This window comes from Vanacampus margaritifer, chromosome 14 (assembly GCF_051991255.1).
Source record: "Vanacampus margaritifer isolate UIUO_Vmar chromosome 14, RoL_Vmar_1.0, whole genome shotgun sequence".
In the NCBI taxonomy this organism is placed as follows: domain Eukaryota; kingdom Metazoa; phylum Chordata; class Actinopteri; order Syngnathiformes; family Syngnathidae; genus Vanacampus; species Vanacampus margaritifer.
The window spans coordinates 18,982,385-19,005,967 of NC_135445.1; the positions used below are offsets into that span (position 1 = coordinate 18,982,385).

Here is a 23,583-nt window from a genome sequence, read left to right on the forward strand (position 1 = left end):
TTTGGAAGGCCTGGTAGCCGATCTGAATTCTTGTAAGATTAGTTCCTGCAGCACAGGTGAGACGCAAGAAAGACGATTTGACCGAGTACCCAATGAAGAATCTGGACAGACATTTTATGATCAAATCAAGGGAAATGCAGATTTGGCCCCTTCATTTGATGAGTTCTTAGAGTTAGACAATTACAACTCCATGTCCATGAGACCTTCATTGACTACCAACAGGTCTAGTTTGACCAAAGATTTCATCAAATGCCCGAAAACAAAATCCTGTGTTGCTGGTATAGAACACGGCAAATGCTTGTTCCCACAGAGAATACGTCAGCCGTTTCCTAGCATGGATACAAGTTTGACGCAAGGTTTTGTGTCCTACAGCGAATCTTTTTCCTCAGGAACCATCTCCCCTTTGACCCAAATGAAGAGTTTGGGGATCCCAAGCATGCTCAGAAAACATTGCTTCATACCTTTCAGCATGCCCTGCTGTGATGATCATCCTGAGAACACATTTGCAGTCAGTGAACAACTTCGAGAACAAAGCAAATCTGATGATCCTAATGATTGCATCGATAAAACTGATCAAAGTGAGGTCGCAGACAGTGGATTCGACCAAGAAATGGGAGAACTGGAGTGCCACAGTCCAGAGCTCTGTGTAGGACGGCTTAACCAAAGCGCACTAGCCATTCGAGTGATTCCTCCATCCTGCAGTGGTTCAGAGGAACGCGTTGTGCAATGCCACCCTAAGTTATCAGGCCAGAACAGGGATGGCGAAAATGAAAATTCAACAGTTAAGGCATCAACTGGTTTATTCAAGCAAAGTTTTCTCATGGACTCAAATTTGGAACACAGTATATCCACTTTGCAGCACATTGACGGCCCTTCACTAAGCACCTTTGAAGACATTAAATGTAAAGCATTTAATAAAAATGCCAATCTGTCCCTGAGAGATGAGAAGACAAAAGAGTCACTACTGAACAAAGAAAGCTGTTGTTCAGAAGACTGTGCTAAACCTTCTGCATCATTTCCTGCCAATGGATTTTTAAACACAGCAACAAACATTCAAGAACATCCCAATACCAGTGAGAGACCGGATAAAAAGTCCATAACAAGATGCAAGTTTCATGAAATGACTCATTCAAGGTGGGTATTTAGATAAATCCTTCTTGTGATAGCTTCAATGTAATTTCAGGCTCACTGGAGGCCAAAGAGCATCTGAAACTTCTTAGCCTCAACGATGCAGACAGCGGTACGCCTGACTCCTGGGCCAAGAGGCGAAAACTTTCCAAGGACAGCAAACAGTGGAGCTCTGCTGGACGAAGCTCGTTTACCAGTGACATCACAGAGGAATCAGGCAGGTTTGAAACAATCAGCATCAAAGTACTGAAAAACAAACACTGGGCAAAAGTACTTGCACACCACCAGAATCTTTTTATTTTAGAATTTGAGTTTTACTTCATGGCAACTCTTCTCTTTTCGAAGAGGTGGTAAATCCAGGTCCTGAAAGTAAAGACCCTGCCACAGTTTGGCTATAGCCCCTGATGCTAGCTAGCGCCCTAGCAGGTAAACGAGCACCATGGGAGGTAGCTAGCTAGTACCTGAAAGTAAAAACCCTGCTCACAGTTTGACTGATGCTAGCTAGCTAGCTACAACTCGCTAGCTGGTAAACGAGCACTGTGGGAGCTAGCTAGTGTTGGAAAACGATCTTTGTTTTCCTGTGTTCATAATGTTGATGATCAGAATCAGACAAATGAGATCGGTGAAATCAGGCTTTCCTTAAGGATTTATTGTCATAAGCTTATGGACAGATGGAATGCAGCCAAGCGCCGCCATGTTCTTTCCCATCTGTGACGCTCCTCCCACGAGCAACACTAATATCCTTCAGTCCTTCTAAAAGTCCGTCCCCTTCTTCTTCCACCAATCCTCAGCCGTTCCTCCGCTCCCTCTTCGTCTCCGTGTTTTTCCTCTTCTGCCCCCACGCAGTCACAAGATAAAGATTGATGTTGTTTTCAGAGCCAGACGGGATGGCACCAACCCCCCCTGCTCAACCGGTTGTAAATTACAAAGGAATCTAATTAAAACATTTGCTTCACCCCCTCACATCAATTTAAATTCTCACACAGAGCTATACTGAGTAAATTAAAGCAGTTATGTCCAATTCTAAATAGTTATAACTAAATCAAAACAGTTATAATTAAATTGAAACAGAAGATTCACTTCAATAGTTAGCACCTGGGGCTAAAGCCAAACTGTGGCAGGGTTTTTACTTTCTGGACTTGGTTTTGCCACCTATGCAGAAAAAAAGTTTGGAACTTACTAGAAAAATTATCTTTAGAGGGGTCAGAAAAGTTGCTGATTATAGAGACAAAGCCACTAAGTTAGCAACACTGACACAACACCCACACATCTAGATCAAACAGTTACAACATTTCTGTGCAATCAGAAACCCCCTGAAAACAAATCTTTGTTGCATGGTCTTCATACTATCCTAATATAATTTCCATTAAGCGTCGTAATGTAGTGCAACTCCTTCCAATGTGCGTGATGCAAACAGTGGTCATACCAGATTACTTTTTTATTTCTGGGCTTTAATTCTAACCAAGTCCAAAGGATATTTGTGAAATAATAATGCTCTATATTCGGCAAATATGCCTTTGGTAAAGAAAACTGAGGACATTTGGTTATATGCTTCCAATTAGGACGTCTTTTACTTGAATTCCTCAACTCAACTTTATTTATAGGACATTTTAAAACAAATCAATGTCATATACAAAGTCATACAACAAGACGACAAGATAGCTAAAACAACAGCAGAGGCCCCAGAATTGAACCCTGCGGAGTGCCAAATGATACGACAGTGGGGCACTGTGGGACTCAGAGCAACCAAGGCTAACACAAAAAGTTCTGACAGCCAAATAGGATCTAATCCACTCAAGAGCAGAGGATGTCATTAAAAACTCGTAACAGGGCTGACTCTGTGCTATGCATCTAGTGTTGCATGGGATACCGGTACCAGTACCGTACCTCGATTTTTTTGCGTCAAAAACGGCTTGGTATCAAAACATTTTAGCACCGGTACTTCAAAAAATAAATACGAAACAGGGGTACACATACACGCATGGCCACCTGTCTACCGATACTGTATGTGTAAAACGCCTTAAGCTGCATGCCTCTTTCAGCTTGTGTGCGAGAGGGCTCAGGAAGATGGCTTCACGCACAGAACACTGACGAGCTCGCTGGCCGTGCACTCCTTGTTTAGAAGCATAACAAGTTAATTAAGGTTTCATGCATTGTAGACTGCAAGCACTCGCGCTAATTAAGTGTAGCGCTCGCTGGCCGTCCACTCCTCGTTGAGAAGTACGACGTGCAAAGTGTCTATGGAAGTTTTTTTCTTACATGGCCGACAGCCACGGCAAGCCAACTGACATGACGTTTTGTAACAAGAGCAAATGTTTTTTCGTGGAGAAGCAGAAAAAAAGCAACAATCACTCCTGGCCCTGCAGTGGACTCAAGGTGCGTTCAATGAACAGGCATACAGTAGAAAATCAAAGTTATACATAGAAAAAGCCCAGATGACTGACAGAGCGACAGGTTGTGAGACATTTTTTGACACTTCCCTTAAAAAATAAGTCGAGTGTGAATTATTTTGGTTCAAGTTTGTAGTATTTGATTACACATTCGACTAATTGGGAGCGTAATGGAGAAGAGCAGAGACATGCACGCACACTAAAGCAACATTACATTGAGTCATGGGAGGAGTGCTAATGTATTACCAATATTTAAAACGGATAACAACAAATGCAGTCAAATACAGTACTGTACTTCAAAAATATGGCATGCAATGTGAAAGCACATACTGTATATACATAAATATATACAGTATTTACATAAATTAACATGTATATATCCTAATATTTTGAATTAATAAAAGATAATTTTGCTGCTTTTGCTGATGTTTTCGATTTTTGTTGAGGTATCGTTTCAGTACCGGTATCAAGGTATTTTAAGCAGATATAGTATCAAAGTCAAAATGTTGGTATCGTGACAACACTATATGCATCATTTCACAACTTGACTGGAAAACCTCCATGACGTAATTCTTGAAAATTTTAAATGAAAATTTTGTGTCATAAAAATAAAAAAGTTTAAATACACAATAATTCATTAAGGTAATTAATGCGAGCAGTTATGGCCCCACTGTCAACACGACACATTCGTGTACAAACCCAATTCCAATAAAGTTGGGACACTATACAAATTTTGAATAAAAACTGAATGCAATTATGTGGAAGGGCCAAATTTCAATATGTTGTTCAGAATAGAACATAGATGTCTGGTCAAAAGTAAAATGTATCATTTTAAGGGGAAAATATGTTGATTGTAAATTTCATGGTGCCAACAAATCTAAAAAAAAAAGTTGGGACAGGTAGCAATAAGAGGCTGAGTCAATTGCACTTATAAAAAAGTAGCTGGAAGACCAGTTACCACTAATGAGGTCCATTGGCAACTTGGAGTATAAAAAGAGCTTCTCGGAAAGGCAGTGTTTCTCAGAAGCGAAGATGGGTAGAAAATCACCAATTCCTTCAATGTTGCGCAGAAAGATAGTGGAGATATATCAGAAAGGTGTTTACCAGCGAAAAATTGCAAAAAGGTTGAAGTAATCATCATCAGTGCATAACATCATTCAAAGATTCAGAGAATCTGGAACAATCTCTGTGTGTAAGGGTCAAGGCCAAAAAAATCATACTGGATGCCCATGATCTCCGGGCCCTTACACGGCACTGCACCGCAAACTGGAATGCTTACTGTAAGGGAAATCACAGAAAGTGCTCAGCAATACTTCCAGAAAACATTGTGGGTGAACACAATCCACCATGCCAGCCGCCGTTGCCAGATGAAACTCTACAGTACAAAGAAGAAGCCATTTCTAAAGCAGACCAAAAAGCGCAGGCGTTTCTCTGGGCCAGGGGTTATTTAAAATGTAGTGTGGCAAAGTGGAAACCTGTTTTGTGGTCAGATTAATCACGATTCAAAGTTATTGTGGAAAACTGGGGCGCTATATCATCATCATTAAGAGAACAAGGACAACCCAAGTTGTTATCAGCTATCAGTTTATAAACCTGCATCTGTGATTGTATAGGGTTGCATGAGTGTGTGTGGCATGGGCTGCTTCCATATCTGGAAAGGCATCATCAATGCAGAAAGGTATATTCAGATTGGAGAACAACATATGCTCCCATCCACGCATCATCACTATCAGAGAAGATCTTGCATTTCTCAACACGATAATGCCAAACCACATGCAGCACCAATTAGCACCGGGTATTAAAATGGCCAGCCTGCAGTCCAATTCTTTCACTTATATAGCACATTTGGCGCATCATAAAGGGGAAGGTGCAACAAAGAAAGCCCAAGACAGTTGAACAGTTAGAGACGCGTGTTAGACAAGAATGGGACAGCATTCCTATTTCTAAACTTGAGAAACGTGTCTCCTCAATCCCCAGACATTTGCAGACTGTTGTAAGAAAAGGAGGGGATGCCTCACAGTTGTGAAAACAGCATTGTCCCAACTTTTTTGAGATTTGTTGACACCATGGAATTTAAAATCAACATAGTTTTCCCTTAAAATAATACCAACATTTTTGGAATTGGGGTTGTAGAACTATTATGTTCAGGTTGTTATGCTTTTGATGCATTCTTTTTATTCATTTTATTTTTTTAATTATTTTATTTTTTTAGTATCAGAGGATGTTCACTCGATGGACTTGACAATTCAAGACAATGAAAACAAAGGATTCTATGCAGAGACTTTCCATTCCACTGCATGGCTATATCAAGGAAAGAAAGATGTCCCCAGTTCTATTCCTTCCAGCACTCGAACTCGAACTATTTCAAGTAAGCTGAATTTATACTCTATATACTGTAGCGGTATAACAATCCGTAGTATGGCACCGCGCCACATGGTGGCGCTTCTTTGTTTTGTCATGCCGATGGGTCACTTTTTCGTTTTGCCTCTCAAGAGTTTTTTGTTGTTACCGTTGTTAGATTAGGTCTCTTAATGATTTGATAGGTGACTTGAGCTAGGCCGTTGTCGCAATGACCTGTCCTGGCTTGGTGTCTTCCTATCTTTCTGCACTCTGGCACACTTATACAGTTAAAACCTGTTAAGATCATCAGGTCACACATTTTCACATGGGCTTGGCTGAGCCGCCCCCATGTGGTTGGGCGGCCAAGACAGTATAAGAATAGAGACCATTTTGAATAGATCAGACCTTCTTCTGCATTCAGCAAAAAAGGCTCTACGTCTTGATCTTTCTGGCATGCAGTAAATAGCTCAACTGAGAATATGCAGTCTCTTGTTATTATTAGTGTAGCGAGCCTTCAATATAAAAGAACCAGCGAAAGTTCCCATCTGAAGTTTACACTGTGGACCTGAGCGGTCCTGTCCTGAACTGTACACTTTATGATAACATGTGATAGCGCCGAGAACTTTTTTTTTTGTCCTTTTAATAAAGCAAGTGCATGTGGACACTCAGCCTATTTTTGCTCCCTGCTTGGCTAAGCAGTAGCGCTCGTCCATGGCTGTACTCGAACCAAACCAATCACGCGTTACAATATCAATCTATCCATTTTCTAAACTGCTTGTGCTTAACAAGGTTGTGGGTTAGCTGGACTCTATCCCAGCTGTCTTTGGTCGAGAGGGTGGGTGTACGGCACTTATACTGTAAACAAACAACCATTGACATTTTTGGGGAACAGCCTAATATTTATTTTCCTCTATTTTTTGAAAAATAACTATTAAAATATTATACTCATTGTCTCATTAGATTTCACCTTTTGTACCACGTACTACTTTCATGCAACAAATGTGACTTTTTCAGTTCGTGAGAGGACTGTCAAGATCAACAAAGGGACAAGAGACTACCCTTGGGGCTTTCGAATACAGTTCTCTAAACCCATTGTGGTCACAGAAGTTGACACAAGTAAGACAATCACAAACACTCAAAGACACTTACCTCTTTCACTGCCAGACGTTTTCAGAAACGGGTTGTCCCCACTGCCAGCCGATTTAAGCATTTTGAGTGATCTTTCAAGGTCCACAGAAAATGTTGTGTTTGGACTATGGAAACACACATACTACCAAATGAAAGATTGGACTCTCAGCTTTCTGCTGCTCATCTGAAAAAAAAAGTTTGTTGCTACCTTATTCCGTTCTTCAGTAATCAACAATAGAAAATGGTTACTTTCACCGAAATTCTCAGTTTTTTTTTCTGGGGAGAGCTCAGTATTGATCATTTGACATGTCATCATCATTGTTCTCCCTTTTTTTATATATATATATATATATATATATATACTGTATATATATATATATATATTTTATTTTTTTGGGTATGTGTGTGTGTGTGCGTGCGTGCGTGCGTGTAAAAAAAAATAAGAATTCCCATACCGTTCACCTAAACCAAACACTTCAAAATCCAGCCAGAGTCGTGGGGCCGCCAGGAGACCCGAAGAGGGATCAAAGAAAAGAAAGAAAAGCGAAGCCCAGCACCGACCAGACACCACCCACCGGGCCACTAACCAGAGTCCTTCACCAACCCCAGAGACATCTAAATTCCAACAAATCAGGGAGACCTCAAGGGCCCGAAGGAGAAACTGAGGAAAGGTAGAAAGGACAGACGAAGCAGAGTGAGATCCACAGACACCCGCCTCCACCGAATCAATGACCTGAGGGAGAAACAAATTGTGTCTGAGTTTCGATAGATGCTGGTGTGGTGGATCTGGCATGCATGAAAATCTCCACCAAAGAGGGGAGCCGTCGACCCCCGCCAGGACAGAGCAAGCGCAACACCTCAGGGCCCCCCAGGCCGCGGCAGCGCCAAAGGACGACCCCCGGGCCCCGCAGGGGCCACCGGCCGAAGAGCAAACCCAGGAGCAGGAGCGCCCCCACCCCAACGCGGCCCGCGCCCCCAACCCAACGCAGCAGGACGGGGCACTGCAGGCCCACCAGGCACCCCACCGGCCCACAACCCCCACTCCCCCCCCTCATCTCCTGCTCGACGCTCTAGCTCCGCCTCTACTGACGCCCACCCGATCTTGTCAAAAGAGAGTCATCGCTGCCCTCTAGGGGCCAAAAAAAAAAACAGACCGGCTGGAAACTTTCACCACAGCTCCGGAAGCCTTGCCCGCACCCGTTTCAAAAAATAAAAAAATAAAAAATTGGATGACGTCTTTGGCAGTGCTCCGTAGGTTTTTACTTGACGTCTATAAACGTCAATGGCAGTGAAATAGAAATCTTTAAATAGAGATTCTAACCACTTTATAAAATTACCCTATTAGTAGTTCCACCCATCAATTTTCTCTACCACATGTCCTAATTATGATAATGAGTAACTGGAGCTGATGCCTGCTGATTTCTGGGGAAAGGCGCTGTGCATCCATCCTGTTCACAGGGTTATAGCACAATTTAAGTTTATCCTTAAATTTAATCTGAAAGCTGAATAACTCAAAACATGTGAGTAGTGTACATATGCTTGCATTGTGGGAGGAAACCAATGTGTGTGGTTTCAGATGGTGCGGCAGAAGAAGCGAGTTTGATGGTCGGTGACTACGTTCTGGCTGTCAATGGAACTGATGTCACCAGTATTTCTCACTCCGAGGCAGCTAATTTGGCCCGCCAAGGTATGCTTGGGCAGTAATTCACTTGACAACTTTATCTAATTGTACACAAATCTAAACAATAATGATAAACAACATACTATTAGCTGACTTGCAATATTAATGTTTTAGGTCCAGAGGAGCTAACGTTGACTATTGGTTCAGATATTGGTCGCAGTCCTAATACCCCCAGACCAGCATGTCGTGGATATCTTCACAAGCGTACACAGTCTGGTCTGATTCGAGGCTGGAGGAAGAGGTGGTTTGTGCTCACACATGACTGCTGGCTTTATTACTACAGACACAAACGGGTGAACTGTCAATAATAGATTCCCTTTTAATAAACAACTCCACAGGGTTATCTGACATTAGTCCATGTTGTTTATTACAGGATGAAGGCAAAAGTCAAGCTTTAGCAGCTTTAAAGATGGAAGGGGGTGAGGTGGGGCCGGATCTTTCCCTTGGTAAAGCTTTTGTGTTAAAGTGCCATCCTCTATCTGCGAATAGGGTGTACTACCTCTGTGCAACTTCCAACCAGGAGATGAAAAGGGAGATACAACTCTTTAATACAAGAAAGTATTTACTACTAGTGTGTATATATTCAACTTTTTTTTGTGTGTATTTAGGTGGTTGGAAGCTATGGAGAGAGCGATTCATCCTATTATGCAGGTAAGAGTCAAACCTTAAAGGTGAATGCAACCAGGAAGCAGTTTGAACGATACTTTCGATTAAAACTGGTAACAGTCAATGAAAAAGTTTACTTTTTTTTATTAACCTCATTTTTGAATATATAGATGTTGCTAAATAATGTCCTTTTTGTTCTAATACCATAATTTTAGGCACTACTGAGAACATTTAGGTAATATTATGCCCACTACAATCCCAAAACTGTATGTTATGTGGAATGTATTTTAACTTTGCAGTGATCAAATGCTGTCTTTTCTCTGAGCATGTCCACTTTTTGGGGGGATTGTGTTCCTGCCCATTTTAAACTTGCCTGTCAGCTTGTATTGCATGCATGATCTGCTCATAGCGCTCATCAATCATTGGACCATTCCATGTCACTCATCATCAGTGATTGACCGTGCTGCTGCGTTGGGTTGGGGGCGCGGGCCGTGTTGGGGTGGTGGGCGCTCCTGGCTTCTGGGTTTGCTCTCCGGCCGGTGGCCCCTGCGGGGCACGGGGGTTGTCCCTTGGCGCTGCCGTGGCCTGGGGGGCCCTGAGGTGTTGTGCTTGCTCTGTCCTGGCCGGGGTTGACGGCTCCCCTCTTTGGTGGACGTTTTCATGCATGCCAAATCCACCACACCAGCATCTATCGAAATTCAAACACAACCTGCTTCTTCCTCTGGTCGTTGAATCGGTGGAGGCTGATGTCTGTGGATCTCACTCTGCTTCATCTATCCTTCCTCCCTTTTCTCAGTCTCTCCTTTGGTCTCCCTAATTTGTTGTAACCCAGTGGGTAGTAGGTGGTGTCTGGTCGGTGCTGGATTTCACTTTCCTTTCTTTTCGTTGATCCTTTCTCGGGTCTCCTGACAACCTCACGACTCTAGCTGGATTCTGAAGTGTTCGGTTTAGGTCAACAGTATGGGATTTTTAATAGGTTTTAGGTGAACTAATGAGTACACACTCACACGCACGCACACATGCACACACACACACGCGCATACTCACCCACATACAAAATAAAAAATTTAAATTAAAGAATAAAAAAAAATTTAAAAAGAGAGAGAGCAATGATGATGCCATGTCAAATCGGTAAAATTACCGAATGAACAATACTGAGCTCTTAAACACAGCTCCCCTGTTTTCTGAAGCTAAGCTGTGATTGTTTTTTACCTAACACCTGAGTAACTGTGATATAATTTTCACTCGACAGCAAGCGGCAAAATGGCCGCCTTCTGTTATTTGATAAAAAAAATGCTGGATTTTGCTGCTTAATTCATATTCCATTAACGCAATACTAATCAGAATACTGTATTTAGACTAGTGGAGCTACATAGAACATCCTATCGTCTAGATTATTTTTTTTTAGTTTACCATCTTTAATGGAGATGCTAATCAATCGAAGGTTATTCTGGTAATATTTAGTGGTTAAGTTACCCAGATAAAATTATCTTCACATTTTAAATTAATCTCAATGAAGTACAAATAAAAAGAAAAACTGTCTGCTTTTGTGCCAAAATGAGTCAACATTTTGTGATTTAGATCTTGTAAGACTGCCTGTTGACAGTTCTATAAATAGCAAAAGTAACTCGACTACAGGACGTCCGCTCAAAGACACTAATCATCTGTTATATTTGGCACTAATCTCCTCAACTCTGATGTTTCAGCGCCACGTGTGGGTGGATGTCACCAGACACAACTCCAGTCTCCCTCCACTGGCTGTGAAAAAGCCAGAGTGCCTTGGGTTGCTTCATAAAATGGACAAAAGCAAGGATACCTGGGAGCAGCACTACTCCATTTTAAAGGATGGCTGCCTCTACTTTTACAGTGGTATCCGTGCAACCCACGCACATGGTATGGAAATATAATCGGGTAAAAGTGTGTGATTTGGCAGATTTACAGGTGTCGAAAATTTGAGTGATGTCAATGAAAACTTTGATTGGGCCAATACACAACAAAGGTTATCTCAATGCACTTTTCCTTAAAAGTGCATTGCGGAGTTTAAAATGTTAATGTTAACGCTAAAGTGGCCGGCTTCGAGGACAGCCTCCAAGAAAACTGAAAGAATGAGTTTATTCATGTGCACGTACATGAGATTGACAGAGGCTGCAGTTACGCTTTAGGCCAGAGGTGGCAGTCGTGAGTAAGACAGTGACAAACTCCGCAACATCTACATGCCATGTAGACCGCTCAGGCTACGGAGCCCCGATAGTGTGCACTGAACTTCCTGTGCTTGGAATACAATGCCAGGGTGCGCTATGGTGTATCCTATTCAAAGACGTGTAAGGGTTAATGGTACATTTTTGTAAAAAAAAAAAATCCTCATTTCACACTCTTTTTGTCTTTAGGAGGGATCTACCTTCAGGGTTATATGGTGCGAGAACAGAATTTTGGAAGCAAGAAATCCATCATTGAGCTGAAACCCCCATCTGATGAGTTTAAGACTTTCTACTTCTGTGCAGACAATCCTAATGAGAACAAACGGTAGGAGACTTTGCATTCTTATTTTATTTTACTGAACGTGAAAAATGATTAACAAAACCATTGAGCCATTTTAATGTTTATAATTTTCTGTGTGTGCTGAGGAATTAAAGTATCTGTAGAAAAAAAATACAAGAAGACTCTGTACAATATATCGCTGGCGTCGGGTCGTAACCTCATAAATCTAATTTGGTAAATGTCTTTTTTTCCCCCCAAAAAAATCTGTACTATTGGTCAGCGAGTGTTTTGTTTACAAACTATTGACCAATCTAAAGTGTTGAAAATGGCTTGTGCTCCTTGATGATGTAATGTTAATGGTTGAACAAACGTGCCGTTTTGGAAAGTACAAGGTTTCGTCCCGCCGCCAGTGTCACAGAGTACAGATCTTCAGCATGGCATTTTTGGCACTCCTTTGATCCTACCTGTAATATTGTTTGGAATAAATATAATGGTGTACAGTACATTATTTTAGATGCTTATGTTCAGGTATAATTTAGCAGTTTATTTGTGAAATAAAATAGTAATGATAGGTTTTGTGTGTGTGTTTTAACAGATGGATTATTGCTTTTAAAGCATCGATTAACAAGTGGCTGCCTTTACATCAAGTCCTTCAGCACGACATAAGTCGACCACCAGAGGCAACTAGAATGTAAAGCAATTAAATTCAAACAGGTAACAGTAAAAAAATAAAAATAAACTCAATATTTTAATGTTTGAATACATTAGCCGATTTTTTTAATCAAGTTTTCTCATTCAATTTGATCAGAAACCTCATAATGATTTTAAACAAAATCAAATAATAAAGACCCTGTGAAGTCTTTTTTCTGATTTGTTTATACATACATTTACAGTATCGCACAAAAGTGTGTACACCTCTTATTTATCAGATATTTATCTTTTCATGGGACAACACTATACACTTGTCAGTGCATAGCTTGTATAACAGCCTAAATTTGTTGTTTCTTCAAAATAACTCAAATTTATGATCCCCCCACATTAGAGGGTCTTTAAACGACATTAAAGTCTATAACAGCAAAGATCAATAAAAACTTTTACCACCAAGCTGTGAAATGTATCTATCCTCCCAAATCCCTTTACATAAGTGCAATATAATCAATGAGTTCACCCAAACTTAAATAACACAGACAATTACTACTATATAATACAGACTCACTGTATCCCCAAACTTGTGTCTAATTATGTTTCCTGTGAGTAATTGTGATTGTGATCTATTGCTTTTAATTTAATCTTAAACGCTACTAATTGCGAGGATATACCAAACTGATTTTCATGGTTCCTGTTAGATTGACAATACAGTTCTATTTTCAAATGTTTTTTTTTTTTACATTCACAAGTTGGGAAAGAGACTCTTCATTTTGTTTTTCTTCATACAAGTGCAAGACTGTTGCCTATCTTGTAGTCTTTACACTGAGCTGATTGGCTAGATCGGGATTGGCCCATATTTAGCATTTTATGCAAAATCGGTGATCAGATGTCATGTCTTAATTAGCCCAATCGATCAATGACATCATTGATCGGCTCCACAAAATAAGACATTGCATATTAAATTAAATGTTTTTCAGTGTTTTTGAGATTTAATTATCTTTTCCCCATACATTTCAATTGGCTTCAATTATACATGTTTTCCCCCCGTTATTATTACACTAATCCCTAACCCCTGCAAATGGCAGCGGTGGACTGTAAAAGTTGTTTAAATAGATATATTGCTCCATCTTCTGAAATAATCTGTGATTGTGTTTTTCTTTCTTCAAACTCACTGATGACTGATTGGCTGAAAAGTCCTGATTGTGTAAAGTTTACCATAGTACATAGCTTAGCTTTTGTGCCGATATAGTAATATGAACTTCTACTTTTATTTATTTTTTTAAACCACTTGTATATAAGGTATGACTTCCTAATAAATTGTACAATAAGATCTTAGTGTGTGCACTCTTACTTGGTGGTTCACTCATCTGACTACTGTGCATGCAGCGTGGGTTGTCGGTCTCTACATTGTGTTCCAAATTATTAGGCACACACTTGTTTGTGTTTATTTTCCTAAATATGTAACATGTTTTACAGTGAACATTTTTTAAGTGTTTCGACTGAAGTTGCTGCTGGAATTTAAGAGTTTTAAGTTCATTTGCCAAATTATTTGTGACAAGTGATAGATATTATAACATTTTTAATTCTTCATTTCATTTTATTAACCATTGTTACACATTATTAACATTTTAATTCTTTATATTAACCTTGTCGAAATGTTTTGTGTCCTGTGCAGAGCAGATGGTGTTGATTTCGGTATAATCTGACTTTAAGATGGGACATACTATTTAGTCTAAAAAAGTTCCTTCTCAGCGCTTTGTGCGAAAACACATTTGGTCCTTGAGAACAGAATCTGTTTTGAACACGCACCCCTGACTCTGTTTTCGCCATCGCTCATGGAAAAGTACCCAGAGAGTATGTTTTGTCTACAAATGAAAGAGAGGAGGTCTTTTAACTATAAGAAGCCATTCTACACGCGGAAGAGACACATTCGGCACTCTGAAATTCCACCTATTTTTGTGAAGTTTGGAGCATGTACGATGTCCAGAGATCTCTGTTAGATAAAATCATTTTTGCAAAGGTGTTTTTTCTTACATTAAATCTGTCTTCAAGTTTTGGAACACGCAAAGAGGACAAATAATTTCGGATCCTCTTTCAAAAGACACCTCTCATGATAAGTTGACACAGGCATCAGTGCTAAATGCTAGCAATAGACCAACCAATATGTTTTTTTAGAGCTGATATTGATTATTTCAGTAACAGGGAAAATATTGGTGTAAAAAAAACGTCAACTTTAAGAGATTGTGTGTGTGATTTAGTGCTATTAGGTGGTTAACAAATAGAATACAACGATTTTGAAGCGGTGCCTCAGAGGGACCATACTTTGTAAGCGCACCACCAATTATAATTTGGAGTCTGTGAGCGATCAAGTACGAGCTAGTGGGAGCAGTGAGCAAGAATTCGCTGGAGTGGCTAGCAAGACCTAGCTGGAGTGGCTAACAAGAGCGTCTAGTGGGAGAAGCTAGCAAAAGCTAGTGAGAACAAAGCAGAGGGAGACAAGCGGCAGGAGCCCAACTGACGGGCCTCAGCGATGACCACCTGCAGGCCCCAGCTGTGAAGGTAAGGGGTGATCAACCCATTGGGTCAGACACTCAATGCAAACACCACCAGAGGCTTACTATGTATGCCAAGTTATTCTCCTTCAGGTATCTGTAGCAGAAAGATGGCAGCCAGCCAAGCATGTCAGCCTCCTATAAGACGCGGCACAACCTGTCATATAATTAGCGATTACGAGACCTACAAAAAATTATGTTTAAGTGATAGATAGAACATAGTTTCATACATATCACTGAAATTGATAGTGGGTTTTTAAAATGAATGATTAGCTTACCACTAGATGGCACTAAATCCTACACTGTGTTAAAATGCCTTACAGTAAACATACAGTATGTTTATTGAACAACTCAAGCGCAGCTGTACTGTCTAAGAATTAATGCTGCATTCGAGGATGGTCGGAAGTCGGATTTATCCGAGTTGGTTTTTCCCAGTTCCTACCTAAAAGCGTTCTAGGTGAAAGTAAACAACCAAAATGGTGGATAGTGATATATTTTTTTATTTTGGTCCTCAAAACTCATTTTGACCTTCAGCAAACTTGCCTTCTCACAATTTTGCTTCATTTATTGCTTTTATCATATTTTATAAGCATTTCATGCAGTTCAGTAGTTTACCTTATAATTTCATGCAAGGAGATAGCGGCATACTGTCGCATACGTTGCGTTACGTGGTGTTATGTCAAATATTTATGAAGTAAGCTATTTCGTTTTATACTCGAGTACATTGTGTTTTACCATTCACGGTCTGTGTTTCCAAAGGTGTCGCCGTTGTAGTGACGTCACGTTATAATCCGTGGGTGAAGTCGGGGTCCTTTTTTTTCCCAACTTTGCAAGTGGAATTTCCGAGTTGAAGGGGGCGTTCCCGTACACCTTCCTGGTTTGAACTCGGAAAAGTCAGACTTCCGACCATCATGTACTTCCGACCATCCTCAAATAGAGGATAGAGCAGCAATAGAGCCCTGATGTCTTCATTCTCTTTTTTCTGTTTCGCTGTTTCTTTTCACAAAATAGGCTACTAACCCCCCTTGTCAATAACTGTTGACTGCTTTAAAATCTCGTAGGTCAGTAGTTACAATCAAGTAAAACACATCACTACAAGCTTCTCTGTCATCTTAGATTGCAATAAGCTTTAATTAGTACTGTAACAGTCATTGGTTAACATCAAGTGGACAGTACATGTGTGATTGGTGAGTGGAAACAGTCATGTGAGAGAAGAGGTGAGTTTATATACAGTACACAGCACACTTTGGTTTGTACACCCTTTGAATGTGTTGTAGCTTGTTAATCAATATAATGTCCATGAGTTATTTTAGATAAATAAATATTTCATGACTTATATTGCATATCACATCCCACACTGGAGATGATCTGTTATGGGACAAAATAATTGTTTCATTTCAAACCAAAACAATCAAATATGCGCGCACACACATACGGTACACAAAAACCTCAAAAGGTGTACAAATATTTTTCTTCAGGACTGCAGGTGTCCCCATGGCTTGGTATCATGAAATAAAGCAGAAAAGTGTGTGATCTGGTGCTGACACAAAAAGATTCACAACCGTTTTTGACTGCAGTGCCATCAAGGAAAGAAAACATGTTATCTGAATGTTTTAAACAAATAAACACACTCATAAAAACATACATAATTTATACTGCGCTTGGCCAGTAACAAATAATGCACATAAAAACAATGTATTTCCTTACCATATTTGCAGGCAGAGCGCTAAGTACTAAACAGACATAGAGTTTGAAGTGAGTGTCCACTTAAATATGCCTGATTTGGATCATCTCCAGCATGTAAAAATTGTCCAGTCCATTCCTGTACCATTGGTAGTATGGATTTTCACTGTTATGTCTATCTTAATCGTGCAGAATGAAGGCGTGGTGTCACAACATTTGCTCAGTGCAACGACTCAAGTGAGGATTCAGCATCCTGATTTAAATTGGTACCGGTAAATAATTTTTTTTATATTGCAAAGAATAGAAGAGAGACTGAGGTGATCTGCTGACTATTCATCACTCCCTCCCTGCTTGACTCAGATTTAAAAAAACAACCCCAAAAATAATAAAATGTGACCACTTGCAAGCAGAAGCAAAAACATCCACAACATATTGACAATTGAATGAGATCCAATGCAAAATTCTGAAAAATTTTGCCTTTGCACAGATAATGCTGAGTTTAGACTGGCGCACATGCGCTGGATGTAAAAACTGTCATGGCTTCATTTTCGTGCTTGGCAAGTCTAGTTTACTGTGATTGGGAATTTGGAAGACTGTGTTGCGCCTCGTTGGCCGTTGGCCTTGTCTATTACACGTCCCCGGTGCACCTGACAATTTGGTGACATAGACTAGAATTGGACCAGGTAAAAGCGGGTTGTGGCGCAGGTGGTGTAACACAATTTTGTTGGAAGTACAGGCAGATAAATTCTGAGCTCCGTGGGCATGAGTGGTGCATGCCATCGTATTACATTTCATACTAGTTTGTGGCCTGTAGAATAACAACTCAAGGCTATACAGAATATATACATGCAGACCCCTTCCATGATTCTTCCAAGTGATAATATATGATCGAAACAATTCAAAAATTCCCCCAATCCTTTATTACAACTCTCCAGAGTAATGACAAGTGAAAAATAAAAAGTGCCACGTTTACCAGGTTAGCAACGTTAACACACAGGCTAGTGAATTAGCATGCTAGCCTCTACATAACTTCAACTGTGTTCTTCAACATTTGCTGGCCTAACTACTGAGATTGTATTCACGTTGACATGCTTGTCTTCCCCAACAAGGACCAGTAAACTGCCACCACTTTATTTGTTTATATGACAAGTCCATGGAATGTAAAGAAGTTAGTTTCAAAATCAGAATGGATTGTGTTATAGAAAGTAGACAAATAAATGTTCAATTGTTTTTTACACTGTTGGGAATACAGGTCCAGAAAGTAAAACCCCGGAAACAGTTTGACTTTTAACCACAGGTGCTTCTATTCAACAGGTGGAGATGAGCTCGTTTACTTGGCAGTCGTGTAGAAGCACCCGTGGCCAAAGACAATCTGTGGCTGAGTTTTTACTTTCTGGACCTGGATCAACCATCCCTGATTAATAAACCTAGTTAGTCAGCATCATTACAATAATTATTTATTTTTTTAATTAAAATGAAAGCCTTATTATCTTTTTAAAGGCAGATTTTTGTATGCAACTCTTGAAATCTCATTACATTGCCTAAGTGGTCAGAATGTTGAGGCCGGACAATGTACGAATGTTGAATTTATTCGCAGTTGCCTAACATTCATCAGTTGACATTCATATGTGGGTTTACTTTTAACCAACTCCTGAGGCAGGTGTCACACACCTTTACAATAAATTATTAGCTGTTATTAATTAATTCTGATTATTATCTGTTTGATGATGAACAGGCTTTTTAATAAACAACATTCAAGCAGGATGAGATCTTGAAATTTGCCTTAGTAAACAGATTCTTCATAGATTACCACAACTTCTTCAAACATGTACATATTCAAGGGGTGTGATTTAACAACACAAATATTAAATGACGATTAAGTAAATGAACTAAAACAAATAAAACATGTGTTAATTTGACAGTAGTACCCAGGGTCATATTAAAAGTAAAATCACACATCACACATGTTTTAGAGATCACATTAGGCAGTACAACTGGCATGATTGTAATTTTAAAGCTGATACAATGTGATATGTGCATGTATCAGCTGTAATAAATACAGTAGGTAAACCAGTTATTGCTAAGATATCGTTCACATTTTTACCTTCACCATCTCAAGTGTGAGTACTAAAAAGGTTCTCTTCAATAATATGTGTTCAGTGCAGGATTTCATCCCAGTTAATAAGAGAGCACAATTATCAGGCCGTCTTGTTAAAGAACTGCTTCTAATCTGCAGAGGTGGCAAATCAAGGTCCAGAAAGTAAAAACCCTGTCACAGTATGGCTTTAGCCCCAGGTGCTAGCTAGCTAGCTCCCCGGGTGCTTATTAACCTGCTAGGGAGCTAGCTAGCTAGCATGAGGGGCTAAAGCCAAACTGTGGCAGGGTTTTTACTTTCTGGACATGGATTTGTCATCTCTGCCCAAGCGCACAGGAACCGAGCTGGAAAAAAGAACCCAGATATCCCCCTACCAATGTGAAAGACGCCTATGTGATGTCATCTTGTCATCGTGCTTTTAAGTTTTGTTTCTAGTGAACATGCGCTCTCCCCGCAGGGTGAGGTGCTGCAGTTGGTACTGTAACACCTCAGTGTCTGATGACTCTTTGAGAGTGATTTTGTCGAGGTTAAGGTAGTCCAAAGACTTGGACTGGGTCCTAGTCTTCCCTTTAAGCCGACACAGGGGAAGTGGTGCGTGCACACCCCTCCCATGTTCCCCTGCAGTCATGGACCTGAGGAAGGTGTCACTTGAGCTGGGCATGCGCCGCCTCCTCGGACCGTTAGCAGTAGGAATGTCATAAGGCTGGTAGTAGCGATTTTTGGCTTTAAAGATTTTTGAGGAGCGGTGGATGCCCACCTCTAAAGATTTAGACACACCAACGCTCTGGATGGGGCTGGGCACAGCCTCCGATGGTGAGCTCGTCTCTGGGGAGTTTTCTGACCATTTGTGGGCCAGTTTGAGCAGCTCCTCGCCAGTTGTGAAGCCCACCAGATAGTTTGAGTCCATGTGGAGGATCTGGTACCCTGCTACAGTACCTCTGATGGGAGAGCATGGCGTGCTAGCGCAACGAGGTCTTTCTGCCTCCGCTTTCAACGTAGCTTTGATCTCAGCTGCAGGTAGAATGGAAACATGAGCCCTCGACACTCCACTGAGATCCACTTCCATCTTTACAGACCTGTACTGGTGGAGGAAACAGAGACAAATAAAATGGACCTATTCAGGAAACTAGACTACATGGGAACACCAACAAAGAACAGAAACGTTCGTCAAATTTTGTCCACTCTTCAGAAGCATCAAAGAATAGAACATCCGACTTTCAACAACAAAATAGCACGCAAATTAATAAGTGTCTGGACTCCGGAGAGAAAGTCTATTTGCTAAACAGAACCGGAACTGCAAATTAATTATGCGATACTACAACATACGTCAGCCAGTAAAAGTGGCCTATGCTATAAGGTTAAAAAAATAAGTTAATATAGTACAAAATATTTATAATATCAGTAATTGTATTTGTTCATTTTCACAATACAGTCCTGAGTTTTGATTTTGACTTTTGAAGTCTGCACAATAAATGTTGTCAAATTACATTACAGTTAGTTCTTGACAAGAAAATACAATTTACTCTTATAAGTAATGTGATTTTAATAGGGCTGGGTATCGATTCTAATTTCCTCAATTGATTCGATTTCGATTCACAAGAGTTCAGTTCGATTAAATTTGTTCGATTTGATTGGATTCACTTCACTTCAATCTGATACTGATTAATTATGGAACATTAATTCTTCTTAAATATCAAGTACATGATAAAAACTCCACAAACACTAAATTCCAAATAAAATTTTGCCGAGGCAGCAAAAAGTAAAAATTTAATGTAATCATTTAACCGTAATTTTTTTTTAGTTTATTAATGAAAGTAGGAAGTTACAATCACTTAAAGTATCACAAATGAGCATTTGGTTTTCATTGATTATGGCGGCCCCTTGGGACAAAAGCGGTATTGTTTTCCCTTTAATTTCCCTTGAAAGAACCACATTTCCCATGACGCCAAGCACAAATCATCGTGAAATCCGGACGTCCAGGGACTGAATTACATTGTTTCCAGTGGCTATTATCATTTTTTTTTCTTTATACAGCACTGTAACGTTTCTCAAGTATGTTAACAGCAGATGGTGGTTTTGATCTTACCTTCTTTATTGTACACGCAAACGGCTGCCCCCCGCCCCCCGATTTTAGAAAGTTTCGATAGTGACAGTAATAGCTGGAAGTACACTTTACCTTACGCAAAACATGTATGCGGCCGTCGGCATAGACAGTGTTTCCCACACCATGTTAATACTTGGGCGGGCCACCCTAGTAGACTGGCCACCACCCAAGTAGATTTCAAGATTTTTTTATTAAAAAAAGTGTCACGACCAGATATACCGCATGTAACATTAGTTTGCTGTCACTCACTTGTGAATCATGAGGTTAGAGGAGACTCAAGTAGCAGGACTGTCTGAGGACTGATGTTGCTTGCCTATGATAACGATCTGCCTGGTTTGTATGCTAGTCACAGGCAAAGAAAATACAATACACCGTTTGTGAAGCATTTGCATTGCATTGCATTGCATTGGGGAAGTATTAGAAATTTTCAATACGTTCTCAAATAATTGAATGTTGGGCTTTGTAAAATGCTTTGGACACCGTATGGTGTAGATAAAGTCTTTGCCAGTTACTAATTAGGTCGCATTTGATTTATTTTCTGGGAAGTGTGTTTCTTTCACTCAGAAATAGTGTCGCAACCCTTGCATATATGTGGTTCACGTCACGCATCTGATTTCCGTGAGCATTTTTTGTAAGCTAGGCATCGGGTAGTATGGTGTTATCTTGGCGTGGCTACTGGCTACGGACGACAGTAATCGTTGCAAATTGTCATTAACGAGTTGTTGCTAGCTCGCCGCTTGGTTTGATTGTTTTTGCAACGCTGCAATACCTCATATTAAGTTACAAATCCAACCGGAATTAGTTTGCTGATGTTGGCATGATTAGCGGCCATTAAGTAGACAGATTTGCGGTGGTCGGCGCAAGCTACAATGCAAGTCTAAATTTAGTAACGGTATTACCGTAAACCCCGGTGTATTGAGGAGACGGTAAAACGGTGTCTTGAATACGGCCTTACCTTACTAGGTAATAATAAAGCAAAAAGTTAAGGATTTTTCAGGATTTGGCCCTGTGCTTTGCTACAGCTGTAGATGTTGTAAAAGTGATATCTAAATAATGTTGAGTTGAGTTGTATCCCACTCGAACAGATCTACCCCTGCACTGAGCAGCAGCAGAATCACATCACCACATTTACAACTAAAACAGGAACAATCTATATGAAGATGAACCTGGCATGCCATCTTTGCGAATGAAGTGTGAATGTTTGAAAACATCATACCAAACTATTTCTTCACGTCTCCTGCCTTGCCACCCACTGTAGAAAGTAGGCACTGTAGTCTATTGACATGTCAAAAAAAGAGGAGCAATGAGCTCTCTTTTTTTCCCTCTTTTTCTTTTTTTTTTGTTAAGAGCGTGAGTATGTGCACGTGCGGATGTGTGTGTGCATTTGTGCGTATGTGTGAGTGTGAACTCATTAATTCACCTAAAACCTATTAAAAATCCCATACCGTTCACCTAAACCGAATACTTCAGAATCCAGCTAGAGTCGTGAGGTTGTCAGGAGACCCGAGGAAGGATCAAAGAAAAGAAAGAAAAGTGAAATCCAGCACCGACCAGACATCACTTACTACCCACCGAGTTACCAACCATAATTTTTCACCAACCCCAGAAACATCTAAATTCCAACAAATTAGGGAGACCTCAAGAGACCGAAGGAAAGACTGAAGAAAGGAAGGAAGGAAGGAAGGATAGATGAAGCAGAGTGAGGAAGAAGCAGATTGTTTTTTAATTGAATATGCTGCCAGCTGTTAAAAAAATGCCATACTTTGGACTAAGGTTGAACAGTCTGACAAATTATTGCTTATGTATAGAAAATGTCAAGAAACTTGTTGCATCATACTCTCTCAAATTGAGCTGTACCATATCAAATCGAATCAAAATCCCACTGAATTAAACTGAATCCAATCGTTCCACTTTAAAATTTAACTGCCATCTATGAAGAGACATATAGAATCACCTTTTATTGGAGAGATGCACATGTGTCTAGATAAGTTCAATGCTTAACAAGTGTAGTCCACATGTTTACATATCACCGTTTCATGAAACATGAAAAGTTGAAGTGAAAAAGTCACAGATTTGTTTGCATTGTTGTTGTAATCTGACCTATGATTTACTGACGTACAGTATTTATGCGGCGTCACACTTGCTTGGGAGAATTTTCTTAAGTTGTCTTAGTTCAGAGGTCCGGTCCTCGAGAGCCCCTATCCAGCCTGTTTTCCATGTCTCCCTCCTCCAAAGCAGCTGAATCCAACGATCAGATCATCAGTAGAAGCCTGATAACGATCCTAGCCGTGAATATGGTGTGTTAGAGAGTTAGTAGAAAGAAACATGGAAAACAGGCTGGAGGCTCTTGAGGGATGGACTTGGGCACCCCTGCAGTCAGTTAGCCAGTCAAAGTGTTTAATGGGTAAACAGCTCTAATGAAAGTTGATAAATAAAGTCTTTCATATGAATTTATGGTTCATTTGCATTTTTGTGTTGCTTGTGCTCATTTGAAAAGAAAAAAATACTTGAGAAGAGGTCCTTGAAATTTTTTTTGCATATTAAATCACAATCTCAAAATTGAGGGCGGGGGTATTCAGTAAGATTATTTTTCAAAATCGTTCAGCCTTACTTTGGACGCCCCTGATTTAAACCATCCAAACCTTTTTGACCCTGCCCCCTAAAAAATCCGGATTGAGAGTCATTGGGAACTAGGGTTGGTCCATGGTAAGGTCCATGATTCATGCATTGTTGTGTTTAACATGGCAATT

General features: G+C 40.2%; 2 protein-coding genes across 2 annotated transcripts; one reads left to right on the plus strand and one right to left on the minus strand.

The window, feature by feature from the left end:
* Window positions 1-1,155: 1,155 nt before the first annotated feature.
* Window positions 1,156-13,729, plus strand: LOC144064025 (uncharacterized). The gene is made up of 10 exons (XM_077586167.1): window positions 1,156-1,345; window positions 5,731-5,886; window positions 6,873-6,974; window positions 8,563-8,673; window positions 8,782-8,960; window positions 9,041-9,196; window positions 9,274-9,318; window positions 10,980-11,166; window positions 11,661-11,796; window positions 12,347-13,729. Exons 2-10 carry the CDS (start codon window positions 5,751-5,753, stop codon window positions 12,444-12,446), a joined length of 1,152 nt encoding a protein of 383 aa, XP_077442293.1. The 5' UTR covers window positions 1,156-1,345; window positions 5,731-5,750; the 3' UTR covers window positions 12,447-13,729.
* Window positions 13,730-19,001: 5,272 nt separating this feature from the next.
* Window positions 19,002-22,425, minus strand: LOC144063610 (macrophage immunometabolism regulator-like). Its single transcript, XM_077585323.1, has one exon. The coding sequence runs from the start codon at window positions 19,793-19,795 to the stop codon at window positions 19,148-19,150; it is 648 nt and encodes a 215-aa protein (XP_077441449.1). The 5' UTR covers window positions 19,796-22,425; the 3' UTR covers window positions 19,002-19,147.
* Between the last annotated feature and the right edge of the window lie 1,158 nt (window positions 22,426-23,583).

Excerpts from the sequence above, each read along its gene's own strand:
- LOC144064025 (XM_077586167.1), top strand. The coding sequence starts at position 5,751 with ATGGACTTGACAATTCAAGACAATGAAAACAAAGGATTCTATGCAGAG. Across the intron at positions 5,887-6,872 it reads TCGAACTCGAACTATTTCAA|TTCGTGAGAGGACTGTCAAG; the intron begins GTAAGCTGAATT and ends TGACTTTTTCAG. Across the intron at positions 6,975-8,562 it reads GGTCACAGAAGTTGACACAA|ATGGTGCGGCAGAAGAAGCG; the intron begins GTAAGACAATCA and ends GTGTGGTTTCAG.
- LOC144063610 (XM_077585323.1), bottom strand. The coding sequence starts at position 19,795 with ATGGAAGTGGATCTCAGTGGAGTGTCGAGGGCTCATGTTTCCATTCTA.